The sequence below is a fragment of the Ictalurus punctatus genome, chromosome 14, assembly GCF_001660625.3.
Source record: "Ictalurus punctatus breed USDA103 chromosome 14, Coco_2.0, whole genome shotgun sequence".
NCBI lineage: Eukaryota > Metazoa > Chordata > Actinopteri > Siluriformes > Ictaluridae > Ictalurus > Ictalurus punctatus.
In genome coordinates, this window is record NC_030429.2 from 10,761,328 (window position 1) to 10,784,085 (window position 22,758).

Sequence of the window (22,758 nt, forward strand, 5' to 3'; positions counted from 1 at the left end):
ACACCTCTTAGATTTTTTATATTTAACAAAATAAACTATTACATCATATATAAAATTTACCATGTATTTTATTACTGCATGGGCTCATACACAAAATATACCATAATTTAAAGCTCAATACCATTTGAAGGGAACGACTTAAAGTCACACAACCAACTGGAAAATGTTCATCTAGGTGTCAAGTATGACGCACACCTTTTAGATTTCTGATATTTATTAAAGTAAGCTATAAAATTATATGTAAATATTGCCATGTAGTTCACTACAGAATGGGCCCATATACAAAATACACCATAATTTAAAGCTCAATAGCATTTGAACGGAATGATGTACAGTCACACAACCAACTGTAAAGTGTTCATCTAGGTGTCAGCTATAATGCACATCTCTTAGATTTGTGATATTTAACAAAATAAGCTATAAAATCATATGTAAATTAGATATGAATATCACTACAGAATGGGCTCATACACAAAATATATCATAATTCAAATGCTATTGAGCTTTAAATAATGGCATATTTTGTGTATGGGCCCATTCGGTAGTGAAATTCATATCTAATTTACATATGGTTTAATATGATGATAATATATGAACCCATGCAGTAATAAAATACATGGAAAATTTTATATATGATTCAATAGTTTATTTTATTAAATATCAAAAATCTAAAAGGTGTGTATTATAGCTGACACCTACATGAACACTTTATAGTTGGTTATATGACTGTAAGTCATTCCCTTCAAATGCTATTGAAGTTAGAATCGTGTATAACAATGTCATACATAACTTTAGAGACTGTCCCTTAATTTCCGCATAACTGCGAATATCGAACGTCCAACGTCAAACCAACAGTTAATTGTTGGTGAAGTTTTCTGTAAGGAACTTGGGGAACAAGGTGGGGGACACACTGGACGTGATGCCAACCCATGTCAGGACACGCCAATTAAAGAAAAATCATTTTTATATTTATGTTTAGGGGGCATGGTGGTTTAGGGGTTAGCACATTTGCCTCACTGCCTGCCCTGTGTGTGTGTGTGTGTGTGTGTGTGTGTGTGTGTGTGTGTGTGTGGAGTTTGCATGTTCTCCCCATGCAGTGGGGGTTTCCTCTGGGTATTCTGGTTTCCTTCATGCATGGTAGGCTGATTGGCATGTCCAAAATGTCTGTAGTGTATGAATGGCTGTGTGAATGTGTATGCGATTGTGCCCTGCAATGGATTGACACCCCGTCCAGGGTGTCCCCCACCTTGTGCCCGATGCTCCAAGTTCTTATCCTGTAGGATAAGCGTTATAGAAAATGGATGGATGGTGTTGTTATATACTATATATTAAAAAAAAAAAAAAAGGCGTTATTGGCAATTTGCTGTAGGAAAAAAAATTGTTGTGGAAATAAATTCTGGCCTGCAGTGGAAGTATGTGATGTCAGGCTATCTCACATTCATAACAATACATTTCTATACCGCTCATCCTACAGGGTCACGGGGAACCTGGAGCCCATCCCAGGGAGCATCAAGCACAAGGCGGGGTACACCCTGGACATGGTGCCAATCTATCACAGGGCAAAATCATACACATTACAGACACTTTAGACATGCCAATCAGCCTACCATGCACGTGTAGTACCCGGAGGAAACCCCCATAGCACAGGAAGAACATGCAAACTCCACACACACGGGGCAGCGGCAGGAACAAACCCCCAACCTTGGAGGTTTGAGGCAAACGTGCTAACCACTAATGCACCGTGCATAGTCAGTTATTTACTAACTTCAACTAGGAAAAATCATTCCAAGCTTTGTCAACCTAACCTGGAAGTGTTGTTAAAATGTAGCATATTATAGTCACATAATTGTATTCATGTGCATAGAGGTTATTTAAATGATTGAAGCCTCTGTTTTGAAACACGGTTTCAAAAGTTACAAATTCTAGTACAATTGCAGTATATATTCTGGATAGACTCTTGATCCAGCATGGCCTTGATAAAGTAGCTTGAACAGTAATCTCACTCAGCAGCTATAATTTAAACCTTAATTGCCACATCAAAATTCCTCAGATAGTCTTCACCATAAACAACAACAGAAACAGAAGTGACCACAATGAACATTTCATACTTTTATCATTTGATGTGGTGGGGAGTTGCCACTACAAATCATTATGTGATCTGACACATTCACAGAACTCTAAACAAGTGGATTTTGATCACATTGCAGTGCAGAAGATGTACTGAATCTACTCACTGTGAATGCTCAATAAGTGACCAATCTTTATTACAAAGATTATTAACATTTGAAATCATGCTGACAGATTTTAATCCTCTTAAATAGCCTCTATTCAAATGACTGCAATTATTAGGCTTTAATATACTATGTTTTAAAAACACATAAGCCGTCCACTCACTTGTCATTCAAACACCTTTTATTTAATTGCTTTCTGAAAGATTCCAGTCTTGAAAGACGCATTATCTAAACCGCACCTTAAAGTACTGTTGGTGTAGAAGAATTCATAGATGCCTAACTTTCCCACTGCCTACATATTGCAGTAATCAAAATAAATTATAATATAATAATATAATTTTAAATCATAAATAAAGTTTCAGTTTCTATTCTGTAAACAATAACAAACTGTTCAGTTTAAGTAGAGTGAAAATTGTTTTTCTCAGAGTGAATAAAAAAAAGTAAACACGAATACAGTTCAAGAAATGCACACAAATAATAAAAAATAAAATCTGTATATTTAATATTTTGATTTTTGGTTGGGGTTGCATGGTGGCACAGCAAGTAGTGTTGCCACCACACAGCTCTAATGTCCCTGGTTTGATCTTATGCTTGGGTTACTGTCTATGTTGAGTTTCAGCGCCTCCAGTTTCCTCCCACTTCAAACACATACCAGTTTGTGGATTGGCTACACTAAATTGCCCTATGTGTGAATTTGTGTGAGAATGTGATTGTTCATGGCTGGCTGTGTGGTGTATTCCCACCTCCCCTCCATTGTTTCCAGGAAAGGCTCCAGATTCACGGGAAACCCTAACCAGAATAGTTACTGATGAAGGTGATTTTTTTTGGATGCTATGTTGTGCAGATTTTTCTACAAATTGCAGATCCTGGTTTGGACTGGCTTGTACTGGTCCCAAGCTCAGAAAATGGGACAGTTGTGTCAGGAAGGGCGTCTGGCGTAAAACAGAATCAAAATATGTGGACAGGTGATCCACTGTAACAACCCCAAACAGAAGCAGCTGAAAGAGGACAAAACTGCTGTGACAATATTTTAAACTTCCTAGTTTCTGGGAGATCAGTGGATTAAAGTTAAATGCAACTGTCCAGTAGGTTCAACTCCAAGGACAACCAGAATCGGATCCCTTCATATATAAGTGCTTCAGTGGTTTCCTTTAAGACATTAACACAGGCTATTTATTTCATAAAAGAAATGGCAATGACATTTTCATATAGACAGTGCCATATTTCCCTGATTAGGTTAGCTAGTCCCCCAATCTGATGGAACATGGGCATGCATTTCACTAAACATACGTCTGAGGACCACATAATGCATTTCAATCAAGCAGGAACTAAAAATGGCTGCATTACAGTTTCTGCAGAGCCTTGCCAAGAAAGATAACCAGAGTCTGTACTGATGTGTCTGTCACTGTTTTATTTCTTCGGTTACAAAGGATTTACCCCCAGTACAATGTTTTTCATTGAAGAACTAGGGACATTATGAACATTTAACACAGGCACATTTTACACTTTAATTTTAATTCACTTCACACTGAGTCATTATTTAATTTGTAATCCAATATCCTGTAGCATTCAACCCCCTGGTAAAGCTTCCGTGCCTGCAGTTGTGCACGTAAAGTGTGCTTGTATAACCAAAAGGTATTAATCATCTAGCAAGTGGTGTGTCAGTTTGGGTGTACTGTAGAGCAAACCCTATAGTACACCCACAGTGGGAGTGTTAACACCACACCAACATTTTGAATCCAACAAGCAGCTTTGAAATAAAACAAAACAAAGCAAAACGAACTTTAAACAAACAAAAAAGACCCATATGAACCTGAAGTATAATACATTTGAATAAATAATTTATGGAAAAACTATAAAATATGTTTTAGGTTTAATGGTTTGATTAAATGTATAATATTTTAGGCTTTGATCAGTATTTATTTACTATGTTTAATCATCTATTGAAATTTATTTATAAGTATGTATATGTGAAATATTCCATTTTAAACGTTTGGCTTTGTTTCATGCTCTATTATATATTATATATATATATATTTCAAAGGGAAGCGGAGGAAGGAAAATTAATGAATAAATAAATATTTAGCTTTACCTACTATTTTATTACCTTTTTTTACATTTTAATTTCAAAGTTAATTTCTACGCGGAAAACCTCACATCTCAACGATGTTTGGCGGGTCATGTAATAATTCAGTCATTTCGTTTTATGGAAATCGCTTCCTCTCTCTCTCTCTCTCTTTCTCTCTCTCCGATGCATCCTTGCTACGTGCACATCCACACCAGCTTCATGGCAACGCAGTACACAAGTGAACTGAGACCAACCACTTTGTTTTGGCGGCGAGGGGAGCGATTTTTCATAAAACACATAAATGCCTTAAAAAACTGTTTTCTATCGCTGACTTTACATCACGTATCACTTGTAAAATACAATTAACAACGAACAGTGCCCTAATAAAATCGTAATGTCAACAAAGACACGAAATTACCACATTAAAAATGGTTCAGTCCCAAAGTAAGACGTGCAAAACCGAACGCACCGCACCCCAACTATAACACAGACAGAGTCAACCGAACAATGCGTCATAACGCCCACCTCTCAGAGCTTGTTATTTGACAATTTTAATTTAAGGGCGTGGTTAATCCGTTAACGTTGATATACGATTGGCTAAATAAAAGGATTGAAAAGTGGTTATTTGCATAAGCAGGGCAGGTTGCAGAAGCAGAGGAGTGGGCAGGGTTGGTAGAGCGCAAGTGTTCTGAACTTCTTGCGCTCTTCTTGTGAACCTTTTTAAAAAAACGTTACTTTATTAAGAAATTATTTAATAATACATAAAAAAAAACTCCAGCAGTGCTTCGGTTGTTTTGATGGGACCGACCACATAGCAACTGGAATCGTTTTTCTGTCTTTGATTGATGCTGTTTAATGGAAAACTTGAGTGGTGAGTAACCGACTTAATTATAGTAATATATCACTTAACACCATGATTTAATTTCTTGTCTATGGTTAGTAAAGAAAACATTTCATTTTGATATGCTGTTGTATAAATTGTGGTTAACTTTTTTTTTTTCCCCCGCCTGTAATTGGAGGATTATTTTTTATTTTATCATGTTCAGCTAAATCTCTCAAGTGCGGTGATTATTTGACAAAATATACGTTAAATGAACACTTATTTCAAATAAATAAATAATATTAATATACATTTTCCCTCCCAAATGAACCACTTCTTGTTCAAGTGGTTGCACGTGCAGGCAAACCTCTGATGTGAATAATTTATATGTCGGGATAAAATGTAAACCAGAATAATTATTAAACCTAACGCTCCAGCCCTATCATGTCAGCTCTGATGATGATGATGATGATGAAGATGGACTAATGGCGTTTCCACGTTCAGTTTGATTGCTGTGTGGTTGTATATGGTTTGCTGAGGCCGCTGAGTTTCTGAAGGCAGGTAAGCCACTGACTAACGCACACTGCGCCTGTTCTCCTCTCCACTGTGCGTGTGACAGCGGCTAACCAGCTTTTAGAGTCCTCTCTCACTTCACATTCACTTCAGCACACAAGGAAACCCCGCTGGAGACTTGTTTAACTTGTCTTCGCACCGGAAGCCTCTTCTCCTACTGTATATTAGGGTATTTTTTATTTACTTTCTGTTACTGTTGTGGTGTGTGTGTGTGTGTGTGTGTGTGTGTGTGTACGTGCTCCAGGTCACATGTGCACCTTCTCCATTATGACTGTGTCTTCTACAAGCCACTGAACTATTTCCTTATCTCAGTTATGGTAGTAATGTGTACATGTCAATCTAATATGATTGCTGCTCGCTACAAACCTGGTATAGTTTACAAGTCGGAGTAATATGGCTTAAAAACAGTAGTTTCCAGTACAGTAGTGTAGCCTACATATCACAGTACTACTTCATCCTGATTATCTGATGGTGTAGCCTTCGTGTGTAAAGGAATTTATTCTGTCTGTTACATTAGTAATCTTGTATATAACAGTAAGAAATACTTTTAGTTGATCCAATACAGTATAGAGTCGTATAGTTTGTGACCATATGTTTGTTACAGTAGTATATCCTATATGTGGCCATGCATCAGTACAGTACTGATGTAACATCAGGATCTTACTACAGTCGTAAAGTCTATGTGACTCAACAATAGTACACTAGTGTGGTCTGTACCCCAACCAACGTTACTACACTAGTGTAGTCTAGATGCGACAATATTTTACTACAGTAGTGTCCCGTAGATGTGACCATGCTTTACTATGCTAGTATTGAATGGACGCAAGCATATGTTTTTATAGTGTAGCCTATATGTGGCCATACATTCTTACAGTATTATACAGTGGGGGAAATAAGTATTGAACGCGTGAACTTTTTTTTTCTTTTTTCCCCAGGAAATTTATTTCCGATGAGGTTATTCCCATGAAATTTTCACCAGACATCAGTATTAACTCGAGAAATCTGGAAATATAAAGAACTCACAACATTAAAGTCCGTAAATAAAGTGAAATGACACAGGAAAAAAGTATTGAAGATGTTAAGAAAAAGCAGTTCTCCATGGAAGGAACCAGCTGAAATCCATAAGTAATTATACCCTCTATCTGTGCAAATTAATATCAGCTGGGTTAGTAAATTGATGGTCTATAAAAAGGCTTTTCGTTACCAAGGTGCCACACAAGAAACATCTCATGATGGGTAAAAGCAAAGCGCTCTCCCAAGACCTTCGCAACCTTATTGTTGCAAAACATATTGATGGAATCCAATACAGATGTATTTTAAAACTTCAGAATTTTCCAGTAAGCACCATTGAGGCCATTATCCGCAAGTGGAAGCAACGTCACGCCGTCATCAACCGGCCACGCACAGGAACTCCACGCAATATTACTGACCAGGGAGTCAGAAGAATAGCCAGAAGAGTAGCCCAAGAGCCAAGGACCACTTGGAAAGAGCTCCAGAAAGACTTGGAGGCAGCAGGTGCCATCGTCACAGAGAAAACAATAGGCGATGCACTCCACTGCTCACGCTCACCCGCAAGACTCCATTACTAAAGAAAAGGCATGTCGAAGCTCGTTTAAAGTTTGCTACAACTCATTTGGACAAGCCTATGAAATACTGGGAGAGTGTAGTCTGGTCAGACGAGAGCAAAATTGAACTTTTTGTCTGTCATACTACACACCATGTTTGGAGAAGTAATGGCACTGCACATCACCCTGAAAACACTACACCAACAGTGAAGTTTGGAGGTGGAAGCATCATGGTGTGGGGCTGTTTTTCATCACATGGTACTGGAACTTCATAGTGAAGGAACGATGAATGGAGCCCTTTACTGGGAGATTCTTGAGAAGAATCTGCTGCCATCCACCAGGATGATGAGACGTGGGTGGACCTTCCAGCAGGACAACGATCCAAAGCATACAGCAAAGGAAAAACTATTGGTTTCAGAGGAAAAAAAATCAAGGCGTAAGAATGGCCCAGTCAATCACCTGATTTGAATCCAACTGAAAAAGATTGAAAGACGATATGTTTAGAAGAATGAGTCAAAATCACACCTGAATACTGCGTCCCGTTAATTTCTTCATACAGGAAACCTCTTGAAGCGGTCTTTACAAACAAAGGCTTCTCCACTATGTATTAAATAAATTTCAGTCAGCGTGTTCAATACCTTTTTTTTTTCTTTTTTTCCCCCCCTGTGTCATTCCTTTATTAACGCACAATTTAATTTATGGACTTTAATGATTGGATTTCTTTATAGCCCATATTTGACCATACTTAATTAAAATAGTGTAGTCTATATGTTGTCATATATTCTTGCAGTGGTATAATATAATGGGACTATTTTTCTTTAGTGGTATAGCCTACGTGTGATTATTTTTCTTTGCAGTGGTATAGCGTATATATATGACCTGACATTTTTATAGTAGTGTAGCAATACATTCTTACAATATTATAGCCTACATATGACCATAAATCATTACAGTAGTATAGCCTGCATGCAACAATGCTTTACTACTGTAGTATAGCCTATATTTGACCATTATAGTACTATAGACTACATGTGGCCATAGATTCTTACAGTAGTATAGCACATGTGACCAACCCTTATTAGTGTAGTATAGATTACATGTGACCATTCACTACAGTATAGTCCATATTTGACTATACATTCTTACAGTAGCATAACCGATCAGTGACCATACAGTACAGTAGTATACTCTATACATGACTCTACATTATTACAGTAGTGTAGACTACATGAGACAGTATTGTTAAAGGAGTGTAGCCTATGTGTTATCTTGCGTTATTACTTTGTTCAGCAGCTCTGTGAATAACAAGAAAGGTATGTGAGGATTCTAAGTATCGGTGTGCCGATTCAGAGTTTAATAGGCTGTATCTCTTGCAGTACTACAACTTAAGTGTGGACATAAACTAACTAAATATCTCTATTACTGTATTATAATCTACCATTGGCCATGACATTGTCTTTTACTGTACTATAACCTGTGGCTGTTATACTTGATCTCTATTACAGTTGTATAGCTTATGTGTTATAGTAATATTAAATTATCTAAACATTCCAACAGTACAGGCACTATGAAATAGTTTACATATGACTCTAAATACTTTATTCTGTATTACAGTAGTATAACTCATTTTGAGTTGGGATTGAAGTGTTAAAGCATATTTACCAAGATCTGCTGTTCCACTATATAATAAACGTGAATGAACTGTGTATCAACGTTGTTGCTGTTTTTATTTAATTTTTTGTTTTGCCTCACTCCCTGCTGTCAGTACTGGAGCTGATTATTGAGGGCTGGATCAGTATTTGATGTATTTTATCCTGTGATCATGTGTAATATTGACTGCCATAACACAGGTCACATGAACATAATATCACCATCAAACCTAGGAGGTTTTGCATAGAGTTTGCAGAGTGTCAATTGTTTTTCCATGAGAATGTCAAGATCAAAGCAGTATCGGGTATTGCCCAAAAGCTTTTGATATCAAAGTGTCAATGCGTCTCTATTCCTCCCATATCCCTTTACAAGATATTTCTGTTACAGGAAAGATCTAACCATTATAACTAGTCTCTTATTGATTCATGCAACTGTATATAGATTTATGCCTTTTAATGTATTCTTTGACCTTTTAAACGTGGAACCTGACAGTGTTTGTGTATACAAGTTCACCTTTCTAGGTCTATTGACTATTAGTGTAACATGTTGCATTTAGTTCTCTCACATGATATCCATTTAGAAGTGAGGTCTTGCATAGATGTGTATGACTAGCATGAGTGTTTGTTTATACTATGAGTAGTGGACAAAATGGAATTTGTGATGAGATAAAACACACTGAACTGTTGACCTTCCTGTGTAGCATTACCTCATAAATATGTGACACAAAAGTATTCCTCCACCTTTCCATGAGGAGTCCTGTATCCTGCTCCTCTGTTTTGGATTTGTTGTAGCCTGCGTAGACCGTGTGAATGGTGCTTGTTGGCAGGCGGGACTGAAGGATGCTATAATTCGCAGAGATGCAAGGATTTGAGGTTTGGCTTCCTTTAGCCATCAGACAGTTCCCTGATGCTATCACGCTAATCTGATTTCCCATAAATGATCATAAGACCCAAACGGCCAATTAAGAATGGATCAAGCTGAATATGTGCATCAGTCCAGACAATATAATGGTGATTACATGGCTGCCGTTTTGAGATTGTTGAACAGAAGTACATTATTCAGTAAGAAAGGTTTCAGAATGAATCGTTAGCCATTCTTTGGATATTTTTAAGGTAGAGTGTGTCTCCTATATCATGCTGCTTATTGTATTATCATCAAGAGACCCTTGACGTGTCTTGGTATAGAACGCACACATCATGTGAGGTATGAGCTCATACTAAAAGTACGCTTTCCCAGCTGAACAGGATGTGTGCTTCCTTTAGCATTAGAGGAAATCTTTTTATATCTGCGATAGTTTATCACACTTGTTGAAGTCACACCACCATTTGAGCCGTGTCTGATTTTAATGTGATGAAAATAAAACGGGTGTATCGTTAGCTGAATTGAGGTTTAAATACCCCCCCCCCCCCCCCCCCATGTAAATAACCCTGGCTTTAAAACTGACACACAGACTGTAGGTATATAAACACAAAGCACTGTCTTTATTAGACTTAAATACATAAACAAAAGTAATAGTTCTCTAGATAAACCTTTCTGTTAATAATTTACAGTAAATACATGTTTTGGAATGTAACTAAATGTAAACATATATTTGTATATACAGCAGATATATAATATTACATTGATGAGATGAGTAGGACCATTAGAGCAGTAGCTGGTTAAGTACATAGGGGTAATAAGAGAGATCCTTGGCCCTTCAGGTTTTACCTCCAAGATGACTCCCTGGATGTCAGGACTGTAAGACACACACAAGAATATGATATGGAGTGATGTGCTCAGTGTTCGAGTTTTTAATTCAGGAAAAATAAAACCATGCACTGTGAGCCATTCTGGTTTAGCCCATGCCATTGGAAAAACCTGGAAAAGCATCAACCAGAAGAGAAAGGCACCCACACACCCAAAGGGAAGCCAAGTTTAAAAAAGGAGGAAGGAAAGAAAAATTGGATGCATTTCCTGTGTAGAGCTCTTTTATTATTATTATTATTATTATTATTATTATTATTATTATTATAATATAAGCTGAATGTTCTCTTCATATAGCACGATTATTATTCCTAGCTTATATTGATCAGATGAGCAACATCCAGAGTTCTTTGGATCAGTAAATCAGCAGGCTTGGCTTGGCAGTGTTAAGGTGGGAGTGACAGAGTAAAGAGTTCACGAGTTCACTCTGATCACTTCCTCTGATGCCTTTTCACTTTCAGATTTCTGTTATTTCAGTGTTTGAGCATAACTGTTGTTTGATTTGCTCAAAAGTGAGCAATTGTTGCTAATTAATTCATGTCTCTACGAGTAGGCATGTTGAATATTCGTGGCATCACTTTGTAAAATTTTTAATTATTTATTTTTTAGATAATTGACCATTCTACTACTTAGGATCACTAAATAATTCAATAGACTCATTCATACTCCTTTATCTCTAGACTAATACTGCATTAACTGTAAAACATTACATACAATAATGGCAGTTAAATATTACTATCCTTATTACCATCATCAGGCACAGTGTCTTGTTCTGTTGATACAGAGACGATTGCTGTCGTGGCATTGTCACACAGTAGATCCCTCACACACAGTTTGAGCTGAGAGTCAGTCACTTACAGTTCATTGTTGATTCTACACTGTTTAACTAAACTAAAACACATGGATAAGCACAGATGACCAATGAAACAACTCTGACTCCAATTCAGCAGTAAAAAAAAAAAGGCAAACAAAATGAAGGAGGGGGGAAAAAACCCCAAACAGTGATAGAGCAAGTCTTTGCAAAATCAAAAAAGGTATAAGAATAAAAGGAAAAATAACACTTTAGTTTATTATTTAAATAATAATAATAATAAAAAAATGGAGCCATGAAAACACCTTCACATAAGTTTTCTACTGTGTCGTGTTCAAACACTGCACTCATTGAAAAGCCAATGACTTCCAGTAATATGATGACACAGCAGCTTGATCTATATTCTTCCATCTAGCTTTTGAAGCTATTGTACAGGTCAGGCTCTCAGTCCCTTAAACTAAAGTGTTGAGAAGGACAAAGTCAACACTTTATTTGAAAGGCACCAGACAAGGACTTGATGAAATGTTCACAAAAACGGAATGTTGCATTAAGAACTCATTTGGTGGATGATGGATTGAACGAGATCCATCGTCTAACCCTACATGCATTAAAGCTCCACTCCTTTGACTTAAGAGATATGTTTACACCCACGTAAAGCTTAAACTTTCTTAACTCGACTCTGAAGGTTTCTAATTCTACTGTTTGAGTTTCAAACATGTCATAGGATTATAGCAGCTATTCCTTTTCAAAGCTAGGACTTTGTACTGTTGCTATTCTAAATTCATAGAACCTACTGTTATGATGATCTGCACAAAGAGGAGGAAATTCAGAGGAGGCCAGGCTGCATTTTTAAATAAACCATGCTTAATTGTAAAAGATTCTTCAATGGACTATGTCTATGCAGATAGCACACGTCCTACACTGCACAAAGAATACACAAGTATTTGAATATCATAATCCTAACTGCTATGCATGCTGGTCTTATAGAGGTGTTTTTTTGCACAACCTTGTATGATGCCAGCCAGATAAGGTGTCAATGCGACACATGGTTACAAGCTTTATTAGAGCAGAGTTGGATGAGAAGGGGGCACCATGCGGGAACTTCCACCCAGAGAGCGCTGCTGCCACCAGGCATGGCTGAGAGAGGTGCCATGGTAGGACAGGGTAGATGAGCAGCACACTCACACATACACACCCTCAGGGTTCAGGCTGGACACCAGGGGGTGCCGCAGGTTGCGCGGATGCCCCAGAAACTGCTTAGCTGTGGGTCGCTGTAGAGAATCTGTGAACAGGAAAAAGTTTAATTTACAAAATTCTTATAATGGAAAAACAGTGTTTACAAAAGCAGTGGATAATTGGATTTTAATAGTGTAGTGAAAAATGAACAATACCACTGTGCTGAATGATCTGATTACGGGCTAAAATCCATAGAGGATTTCTTGATCACGATCGTAATCGGATGTATGATGTAGTATTTAGCTGTTCGTGTTACCACTTGAATAGTCTAGTAAAACCTAAATATATGAGCATGTCAAAACGACTTTATAACCTGTCCGGTGGATAGCATACAGGGGTGCTCGACTTTGATAGATCCGGCTCTAATTTCACCTTCAAATTAAACCACTAATCCTAGAGTTTCACATACTTTTGCCACTCATATATAATATTGTATCGTTTTCCTCAATAAATAAATGACCAAGTGTAATATTTTTATATAATTTTTCATTGCGTTCTCTGTCTACTTTTAGGACTTGTGTGCAAATCTGATGATCCTTTAAGTCATATTTATGCAGAAATATAGAAAATTCAAGCACCACTGTGTCTTGATTGAAGTGAATATGTAAATGAAGTCTCGTCTACGACGACTCTGTACGAGACAGATACAGATGCTGTGTTTGTGACCGTGTTTGCTGTACCACTGTCGATGGATGTGTCCTGCAATAGCTGAGCCAGCTCCTGTTGGTTTAGCTGCTGGTGGAGGTCTGTACGAGAGGAGTTATAGGCTGGGAGCACTCCGGTCTGCTGGATGAACTGCTGCAGGTTACACTGTCTCAGCTCCTTATTCAGCTCATCCAGCTGCTCCTGCTTAGCCTGGACACCCAAGAGGGACAAAGTTACACAAATACACTGTTTTTTCATGATTCTGCATAGCCTGTCATTACTTATCAAGCTGAAAAGTAAGAGGTTCACAGTAGTATATTTCAAACAGGATGGCCACTTAAGCCATTGTTTTAAATGTAAGCATATATACATTAAAATATTCATACAACTAAAATTTATTTACGTACATGTATTAACTAAACATTTTGGAACTAAATTTTCACGGGACGAGTAAAATGGCTAGATCGGATCAAAATCTATTACGACCTACAATAGGGGCAGTTCATTGGTGAAAAGCGATTAATATTATTCTATCCAGCCCACATGGAAGAAATTTGCATTTTGGGACAAAATCTGGGTTATAGGTCTTTAAATGTCTGATACCTGTAATGTCTTTCAACAAACATATTACATCATTTATGGAATCCAACATAAACTGGTATTTGATAGCAGGGCGAGTCAAATGAAAACCTTAAACTAGAACATAAATAGACCCCCCCCCCCCCCCCCCCGGAGGATTCCAGATGCGGGTTAAGCACATGAACACTTGCATTTACACCTATGTATTGCAGTGACACCTATTTACCTAGCTATTAAGGTTTTCATTTGGCTCACCCTCATATTGTTAGTTGCTGAATAACTAAATCTATTAATGACCAGATCTATTTATGCCTTTATCACATAAAATGTCCCTTTGATTATTTATTTTTGTAATACTTGGCCTTTGTTCTCAAAAGAAAAGCTGATTTTTTTTTTTATTATAATCTTTTTAAAGAAGGATTTAGCACTGCAAGATAAAAATTCGGAGTAGAGGTCAATGACCCATTGCAAATTACACAATTATGCAAACCTTTTTTTAAATTTTTTTTTTTTTATATAAACGTGAAATAACTCGGGATGGTTTAAAAGCCTCTAGAGCGAGGAAGGCCAAACGGCTCAGACACATTTACTGCCCTGCAGTTTAGTTTAATACGTTTTCCTTGTTCTACAGGCTTTGAATAACTCGAACACTGGGTGAACTGAGAGAACGAACACAATTTCGGTCTTGTTAGATCAACGGGGGTAGACATTGTGTGACTAAATAATGTCAAAACATCAAACTGTCAAACAAACAGTGAATTACTAAATCAGACACTGCATGTAAATTATACTTGATGAGCAGGGTGAAATCTTCAGACAGATTGTAGTTGCACCAGAAACCGCAGGAAGAATTCTGCAATTTAACTTGATACCACTAGAGGTCGTCATGCTTCAGAAGTACTCTTATTGTACATCCTGAAATTTATGCCTTGTGGCTCTCTTAACAGCAATCCAGGGATTTGTTCTCCAAGGGTGTGTTTCTACACTTGTAGTCAGTGTTCCATTAGTGAAGTGACAAGTCAAGAGCCAGACAAGTCAAGACTAACAACTACGTGCTAGACACGGACACCTGATGCTCTCCAAGAAAACATGATAATTAACATTCTGCTGCTGGAATGTCCGTGTCAGGGTTTCTGCACTCATTAATGAAGAACATTCCAGTTTCACTGGTGTGCACAATAATTAATGGAGTTTGGGGTAAAGGTCTGAGGCAAATGTTTTTCAATATTCAGTAGACTAGAAGTGATTTTGGTCCAAACTACGGTTAATTCGTAAAGGTTTTACTCTGGATTATGTATCAGTATTCTGAGCGATCAGAGATTACAGTTGGCCAACAACAGCAAAAGGAAATTCAAGCATCTTTTGTTTTTTCATCACAAAAACACATTACTAAAGCAGATTTAAAGAAATTAATGATATCTTTATTGTAAAACTGTTGAGTAGAAAGGAGACTGAATACTTTTGAACATGACATACATGACATATGAGCATCATTTTAGTTTTGGTGACGGCATTTAATGATGTCATGTCCTGTGTACAAACTCGGCATAGTTCTAACACAACACCATGTCGTCTCTGCTCACCTGCAGCAGCATTTCTGCTTTTCCCAGAGCTTTCTCTGTCTGCACCAGCTCACACTCCAGCTCCTCCCCTTGTTTCTGCTGACTCTGGAGCTCCGTTTGTATCGTGCCCACAGAGTCTTCTGGCTGTGCCCGTGTGGGCGGGGCTTCAGCCTCAAGTCTTTCCCTCTGAATGTCCTGCTCAAGATGTGTGGATTTTGTAGTGAGATCGTGTAGGCTGGTGCCACACTCCTCCAGCTTGGCGTGTAGCTCAGCCAGCTGCCTCCTCATGGCACGCTCGCGCTGCATCTCAGTCCTGAGCTCCTCCTCCCACTGCTCCTCATCTTCCAGCAGTGTCTGCTCTGCGGCAGCCAACTCCTCCTGCTGATCCCACGCCTGCGTCTCCCGCTCCAAGAGCTCCAGCTGGGCCTCCAGTGCCTGTAGTCGCTCCTGCTGCTGAAGAACTTGCCGGAACACTTCCTCTCTAGACAGACTGGGCAGATGGGAGGTGTGAAGCAACGGAGATGCTCTGGACTCAGGCAGGAGTTTGGTACTCGGAGTCCTACGGTTCTGTTTGGGTCGGGTGCGTGGGGAAGAAGAAGGGCCGAGGCTGAAGGTCAGGGATTTTCTGGGTGCGTTGCGTTTTGGGGGCTCTGTCTCGGAGGGTTTATGAAGAGAGGGTGTGTGCTCCTGGCCATCGCTGCTGCTGCTGTTGCTGGGGCCTGTGCGCCGAAGGTAGAACTGTACCTCGTTACTGTGCTGCCCAAGCTTAGCCAGGGACTCCAGAGGACGCTCAGTAGCCAGAAGCTGCCGCTCGGTATCTCTCAGTCTCTGGATGAGGACATAACGGCCCGTCTGGCCTGCAGGAGGCAAAGGAAGCAGTGAAGCCACATGAAATCTTTCAAGAAGTTTCAACTAACCCAACATTTGCAGTAAAACAAGTTGCCAATACATGAATACAAGGGTGAACAAATCCTCAATTCATTAGCTAATCCACTGGGCAAGTGAAACCTCCAGTATCCTGCCCTGTCCCATGTATTGAAATGGAAACTTTATTGACTAGCCTAAACAATGGTAGCAAATGTAATGTAATAATCCATGGTGAGCTACTTGGCTAGTTCGATACATTAATACAGACCTAAGGAAACAAAAGTATATGATTATGTAGTGCACTGAATTTGTATCCTCGACAAAAAACAAAACACTGTCTGTATTTGACTTGGTTGTGTCAACGTAGCCACGTACACTACCAGAGAAAAGTTTGGAGACACTTGACTGAAGTGTTTCTCATGATCTTAAAAACTTTTTCATCTGAAGGTGTATGATAATGTTTGAATTCGGTGTTGTAAACAAAAATATAATTGTGCCAACATATTCATTTCTTTCATTAGAAAACTAACATTGTATTTACAAAAAAAAAAATTTTTTTTTTTTTTTTAAACGGATGACTCGGAGCAAAATATTCCGAAAAGCAGCCGATAAGAGTCCAGCGTAGGTGTGAACTTTAATACTGTTTAAAAAACATCTCAGGGGAATTCCTCAAGTCATCGGTTGAGAAAATGCCAAGAATACATAACTCGCACTCGAAAAAAGTAGCTCGCACTGTAGTTACAGCATTGAGGCACATCGCAGTACAGCGAAGCAAATGAACATAAACATTAACACAGCTACATGCTAAATGAAACTTTGTCATGATAAAGCGAATAAGGAGTAGAGTTCCTCTCTTTTTCTGCTTGTTTAACCTACTTGTCTACGAGGTAACTACGAATTAAACTGTCCACCCCTGAAATTACGCACGTTTTTAAATTGACATTTCTACATTACAGCTTTAAAAAAAGAAATGTGGACATTATGTAAAAGCTCTTAATATACGAACAGCTTGATGGCATGTAACGTATGAACATACCTATGGCTTGAGCGAGAGCGATGACCACATCCTGACAGGACGTCTCCTCTGAGAGGCCACACACCACCCGCACCACACCGTCCACCCACACCTTCAGCTCCATCGGCGTGGCACCGAACCTCAGCTCAGATCAGAAATCAGCACTGCATGACCCAGCACAGGTTCTAGATGGATACAAACAGACCACTGTTAAGACAAAATGTTAGGAATGGAAAGACAAAGGGAAGGTTAACCGCAATGTTCCCAAAACATAATTATGCTTATTCCAAAATACAGTGGTAAACTGAATGGATAGGTTTTCCCAGAACTTCAAGTTGTGACTAGCAGTTATTCCAGTGGATAAAGAAATTTCTAAAATTATCAAGTCCCTCTTGGCTCAAAAGCACAGCTCTGCTCTGATTAAACACAGTTTGTTCTCTTTAAAAGACGTTATAGCAGATTTGTGCTTAGGGGAACAGACAATCAAACAGACCTCTGCTGTGAGAGAGTGCGCGTGAGAGAGAGAGAGTGAGTGTATGTGTGTGTGAGAGAGAGAGTGTATGAATGTTTGAATGAATGTGTGCCAGTGCCCCTACTTTGAAGCCTCACAACAGGAACAGCTTGCGCAGCTTTGCTAGTGTGTAACATCGGCAAGTTTGGCAGTGCAGCAGGTAGCGAACGAGGCCCCAGGCAGGAGATTAATGCGAGTGTGGGTTGATGGATGGTGGCTCTGTGCACATTTACTGCAAATGTTTGCAGCCTTTGTAAACAAATGGTCAAACAAAAGTCAGATGCAGTTACTGAGAGCAACCTCTTTTTAATGGAACTAGGCAATTCTCAGTCAGAGACTGCCATTAAAATGAACGTCCATTCATACAACGATAATTATGCTCAAGGAAAAACAGGTTTTGAAATAAAGGATGGCGGGGAAAGTCACAAAACAGTTCCGTCTGGCGAGTTACTTCATTACGTATGGTGGAGATCTGCTCCGATTAAACACACTGTTTGTTCCCCCAAGCACAAATCTGCAATAACTTCTTTAAAGAGAACAATCAAACAGACCTCTGCTGTGTGTGTGAGTGAGTGAGTGAGACAGCACGAGAGTGTGTGAGAGAGAGAGAGAGAGAGAGAGAGAGAGAGAGTGTGAGTGTGTGTGTTTGTGTGTGTGAGACAGCACGAGAGTGTGTGAGAGAGAGAGAGAGAGAGAGCACGAGAGTGTGTGTGTGAGAGAGACTGAGTGCAAGCGAGAGTGTGTGAGAGAGAGAAGGATAATGTGAAGAGAAAGTCACTGAGCGGTACCAGGATTTTTACAGCATTGAAAGGAGGAAACCAGTGGAATGTTGTGACTTCATCCTTCATCGTGTTAATTCCTTTAATCGAATGTGCTCATCACATGATTCCCAGAAACACTGACCGTTCACTGCATGAGTCATTCATTTGGCCTGTAAATAAACACCCTTTGTGTAATGAGGAACAAAGATCTGGCTCTTTGGCAACATGAACTAAATAAGAAAGAAAAGATAATGTTTGGGGCCATCATGGAGCATCTGCTTCCACCAGCTTGTTCTGTTTGAGCCTCGTGCTTAATCTCCACTTGTTCACTATCTTTCAATCTGTTCTTGGCACACACGGACGGGTGCACAAGGATCTGAAATAATCTAAGGAGTACCCACACATTCATTTAAATCACACTCCTTGTACACTGCAATTACTTTTAGTCACTGTTATTTGAAAGAGTTGCAGTCATGATTTGGAGCTCTGTACTTGAGACGGTTGATACCTTCATTCATCAATACTTTACTGAAGAAATACCACTGAATTATAGTCAGCCCCCCTATCATCCGCCATGACCTGGCAGTGGAATGCTGTCTTACAGGCCTGTGTGAAAGACTAAAACAAATCTTCTTTTGTCTTCGATGCTCAGACAGGCTTGAGCACTAAATCAAGGTCAAGGCCTGAGGGTGCACTTCTCTACACAGCATGAAGGTTACTAAAGCTACCAAACACAAAGTGAAATCCATAGGTGTCACTTGGTAAACATGGGTAACTCCATGCAAATGTCAACCTCAGGGTAATAAAAATAAAAAGCTGTGAGCACAGAATAAATAAAACCCACATCTCATTTCAACTTTTATTTATAAACCTATTTCACAATGAGATGACTCCCTAGAAATTATTTTCCAAACGTTTTTCCAGCTATAGTATTGAATTTAAGTGTCTTCATTATTTATGTGTGTGTGATGTTTTCTGTTTGTTGAAACATTATCCATACAGCTCCATACAGGTCACATTCTAAAAGGAGTCTAATGGGAGATTTACCCTCCCAAGTGAGTAAATTCCATCCATTTTCCATACTGCTTATCCTACACAGGGTAGTGTGAAGCCTGGAGCCTATCCCAGGGGACTCGGGCACGAGGCGGGGGACACCCTGGACAGGGTGCCAACTCAAAGCAGGGCACAAATCGCACACGCCCATTCACACACACTACGGACAATTTAGAGGGTCTTTCGACTGGGGAGGAAACCAGAGTACACGGAGGAATCCCCTGAAGCACAGGGAGAACATGTAAGTTCTATACACACAGGGTGGAGGTGGGAATCAAATTCCTAGATATTACTATACAAGAGCTAGTGTATGTAGAACTATATATACACACAGTACACTACCATACGTCTGAGGAAACTCACAGTTCAGTCACACTGTGTGCTCTCACAAATGATTATGTATGCGTCCCTTGAGAGCTCGTAGTTATTGATCACAGCCCATATGCTAAACTCCTGCTTTGATCTTCAGGGTGAGGCTCAACTCCTAAGACCGCTCACACATGTTCCAGCCCACAGAGTCAAAAAATGTAGACAGACGCACCCGAGAGCAGCCTACACCCCTGTTCTGTGTATCAGTCTTCAGCCAATACTTCTATTGCTTAGTTATGTGAAGAGACCATGTCAATCATGAGCACTGGTATATTGGAATACAAATACCCAGTATCCCTAGAAGGAATGCTGAAACTGCAGCACTTTATAGAAGGCAAAGAAATGACAATTCCAGCATGAACATACAGCACGCAATCATACTTCATTGAAATATAGTACTCCTCTCCTCGTTCTCAACCAAGTCAGGGAATACTCACTCCTTCAGTTTACTAAGCATCTGTATTGTACATTTCAACACTTTCAACTTACTTGCACCATAAACATGCATTTTAGAGCACTGTACTCAGTTATATGAAGATGAGACCACACACCCATGGCTTTCAAAAGGTTCCACAATCACACACACGTTCACACACTACGAACAATTTGGAAATGCCAATCAGCCTACAATGCATGTCTTTGGACTGGGGGAAGAAACCGGAGTACCCGGACAAAAAAAACCTTGAAGCATGGGAGAACATGCAAACTCCTCATACACGGGGCGAAGGTAGAGTTCGAACCCCCAACCCCGGAGCTGCGAGGCGAACATGCTAACCACTAAGCCACCACGCGTGCACACACACCCCCCAATGATCTTGTTTTATAGCAAATTATTTGAATGAACTCTAATACAGCGCAAGCAGTGCGTCTCTGATGTTTGACACCTTCTGTATCAAACACAGTTGAAGAAGGCTATGTCTAGACTGCTAAAAAACGAGCTTCTAAACTTTCTATTACTGTGTTACTCTAAAACTTCATTAGATAGTAGCCTACAGCAGAAATTAAGTGTGATAGCCTCTCTACTTAATTTTGTTTGAGGTGATTTCTTTTAATATCGTCCTGTCCCACCAAAATCTATGGTCACAATGTGTTCATTTATGACTCAGTTGCTGAGCAAGCTTTGAGTAAGCACCAATGGGCAGTGCCAATCTGGCTGAATAGTGCAGGCCAATAAACGTTTACTATTCAAGGATGTTAGATACAATTCATCATCCTGCGAGTTCAGATGACGTCCTGCTGATGTACACACAATAACGTCTCCAGCAAGGTGATGAGAACAGCATTTTGCTCCAGCAGCCTGACTGCATTTCGACTAAAGCCCTGTTCAGAAGGATTAGTTCTACATGGAGATCTTGGGTAATTCCAACTCCTACAGGTTCTACTATTTAGTCTAGACTAGCTATGTAAGTGCTTTTCATCCTCTACTCCAGAGTAAAAAAAAAAAAAAAAAAATTCCAGCCTAAATTACCTACTGCTTTTCTGTGAACTTAAGGGTGGTCTGATAATTTCATTCGTGTCAGCATAGAGGATAGAGGTCTCTGATTTCCCAAACAGATGTTGTGTTTCTAAGCTGTTCGGTGTTTATTTGTCTTTGTACATGCATTCATAATTCACTTCAGGAAAGCACATCACCACAAAATGCTTTCGAACAGTTTCTCAAACATAATGGGTCGTATTATTTTGTCTCTGTACTCTCTTCAATGTGAGCCCATTTACCGAGAGAACCCCCCCCCCCCCCAATAATAATAGGAGGAGTGCATTATTATAAATGATAAATTCAGGATCCAGCAATGTGATCATATCGCCATGTTAACACAAATATGCAAGGGAAAGCTGATGGAAACCGCTGGATGCAAGATTTCATCATAGACGATATGCAAATATTTGAATACAGATATCACCTTGATAAAATAAGGCTAACATGTAACGATGGACAAATACAAAACTACGAATCACGCACGTTCATTTATTCACCGTTGCAGGTAAATGATCGAGGACAAGCAGAAAGTCCCACATGTACGTATGTTCCATGTTTGCAGCTGTAACTCGACAGCATGAAGCAACCCACCGCCTGCTCCGATCGGCCAACAGAACAGCTGTGCAGCTAGAGTACACGCCAACAATAACAGCTCATGCTTCCTGTGTCTTGATGAGCCGCTGACAAACTCATCCTGAACATGCCCCAGAACCAAATGATGAGTGAAATCATTATTACTTATTTATAATCTTTCACTGATAATTACCTAGGGTGCAGCTGAATCGGCTGCATTTCCTATGACGTGTTCCACGATTTCCTTTTTTTAGGATCAAAGTTACCAGGCAGAAGCAGTGAATTATTAGAAACATTACTGTATATGAAGGACTGACTTAAATGTCATTTTATACCCTGTCCCATTTTCTCTTGCACTAGACTGATACTTATATTCATCTGCTATGATCATCTGTAACCAAACCAGTGGGCGAGCAATGAGCAACGACATTATGAAGCAATGATCAAGGCTCTAATGAAGCATGTTCTTTTTTTTTTCCCTGATAATTTGTACCAAAGAGGCAGGCGTGCGTGTATAATGTTGGTGTGATGCAAACTTGTCAATTAAGGACAGCAGTTGCATGGCTGAATCTAAAAAACAAAACAAAACAAAACCACAACTCATTGTGAATAAATAGAGCATTTCACAGTACATTCATTCAGAAAATAT

At 39.3% G+C, this 22,758-nt stretch overlaps 1 protein-coding gene and 1 long non-coding RNA gene across 5 annotated transcripts in view; one reads left to right on the top strand and one right to left on the bottom strand.

Moving 5' to 3' along the window:
- The first annotated feature begins 4,939 nt into the window (after window positions 1–4,939).
- LOC128634898 (uncharacterized) lies at window positions 4,940–8,963 on the top strand. Its single transcript, XR_008397803.1, has 2 exons — window positions 4,940–5,170; window positions 6,628–8,963. It is a non-coding gene; the product is annotated as an uncharacterized LOC128634898 (long non-coding RNA).
- A 1,402-nt stretch (window positions 8,964–10,365) lies between these two features.
- rassf7a (Ras association domain family member 7a) overlaps window positions 10,366–22,758 on the bottom strand; it is a 34,290-nt gene continuing 21,897 nt past the window's right edge. For 3 of the 4 annotated variants that reach the window (XM_017485858.3, XM_017485859.3, XM_017485860.3), the window contains 5 exons: window positions 17,387–17,550; window positions 15,505–16,340; window positions 13,378–13,552; window positions 12,647–12,743; window positions 10,366–10,642 (listed from right to left, as the gene is read on the bottom strand). In XM_017485858.3, the coding sequence (XP_017341347.1) occupies window positions 10,444–10,642; window positions 12,647–12,743; window positions 13,378–13,552; window positions 15,505–16,340; window positions 17,387–17,489 (1,410 nt within the window). In that variant the 5' untranslated portion in view covers window positions 17,490–17,550 and the 3' untranslated portion in view covers window positions 10,366–10,443. The remainder of the gene's footprint in view (window positions 10,643–12,646; window positions 12,744–13,377; window positions 13,553–15,504; window positions 16,341–17,386; window positions 17,551–22,758) is intronic. The other variant, XM_017485862.3, reaches the window with a different exon arrangement.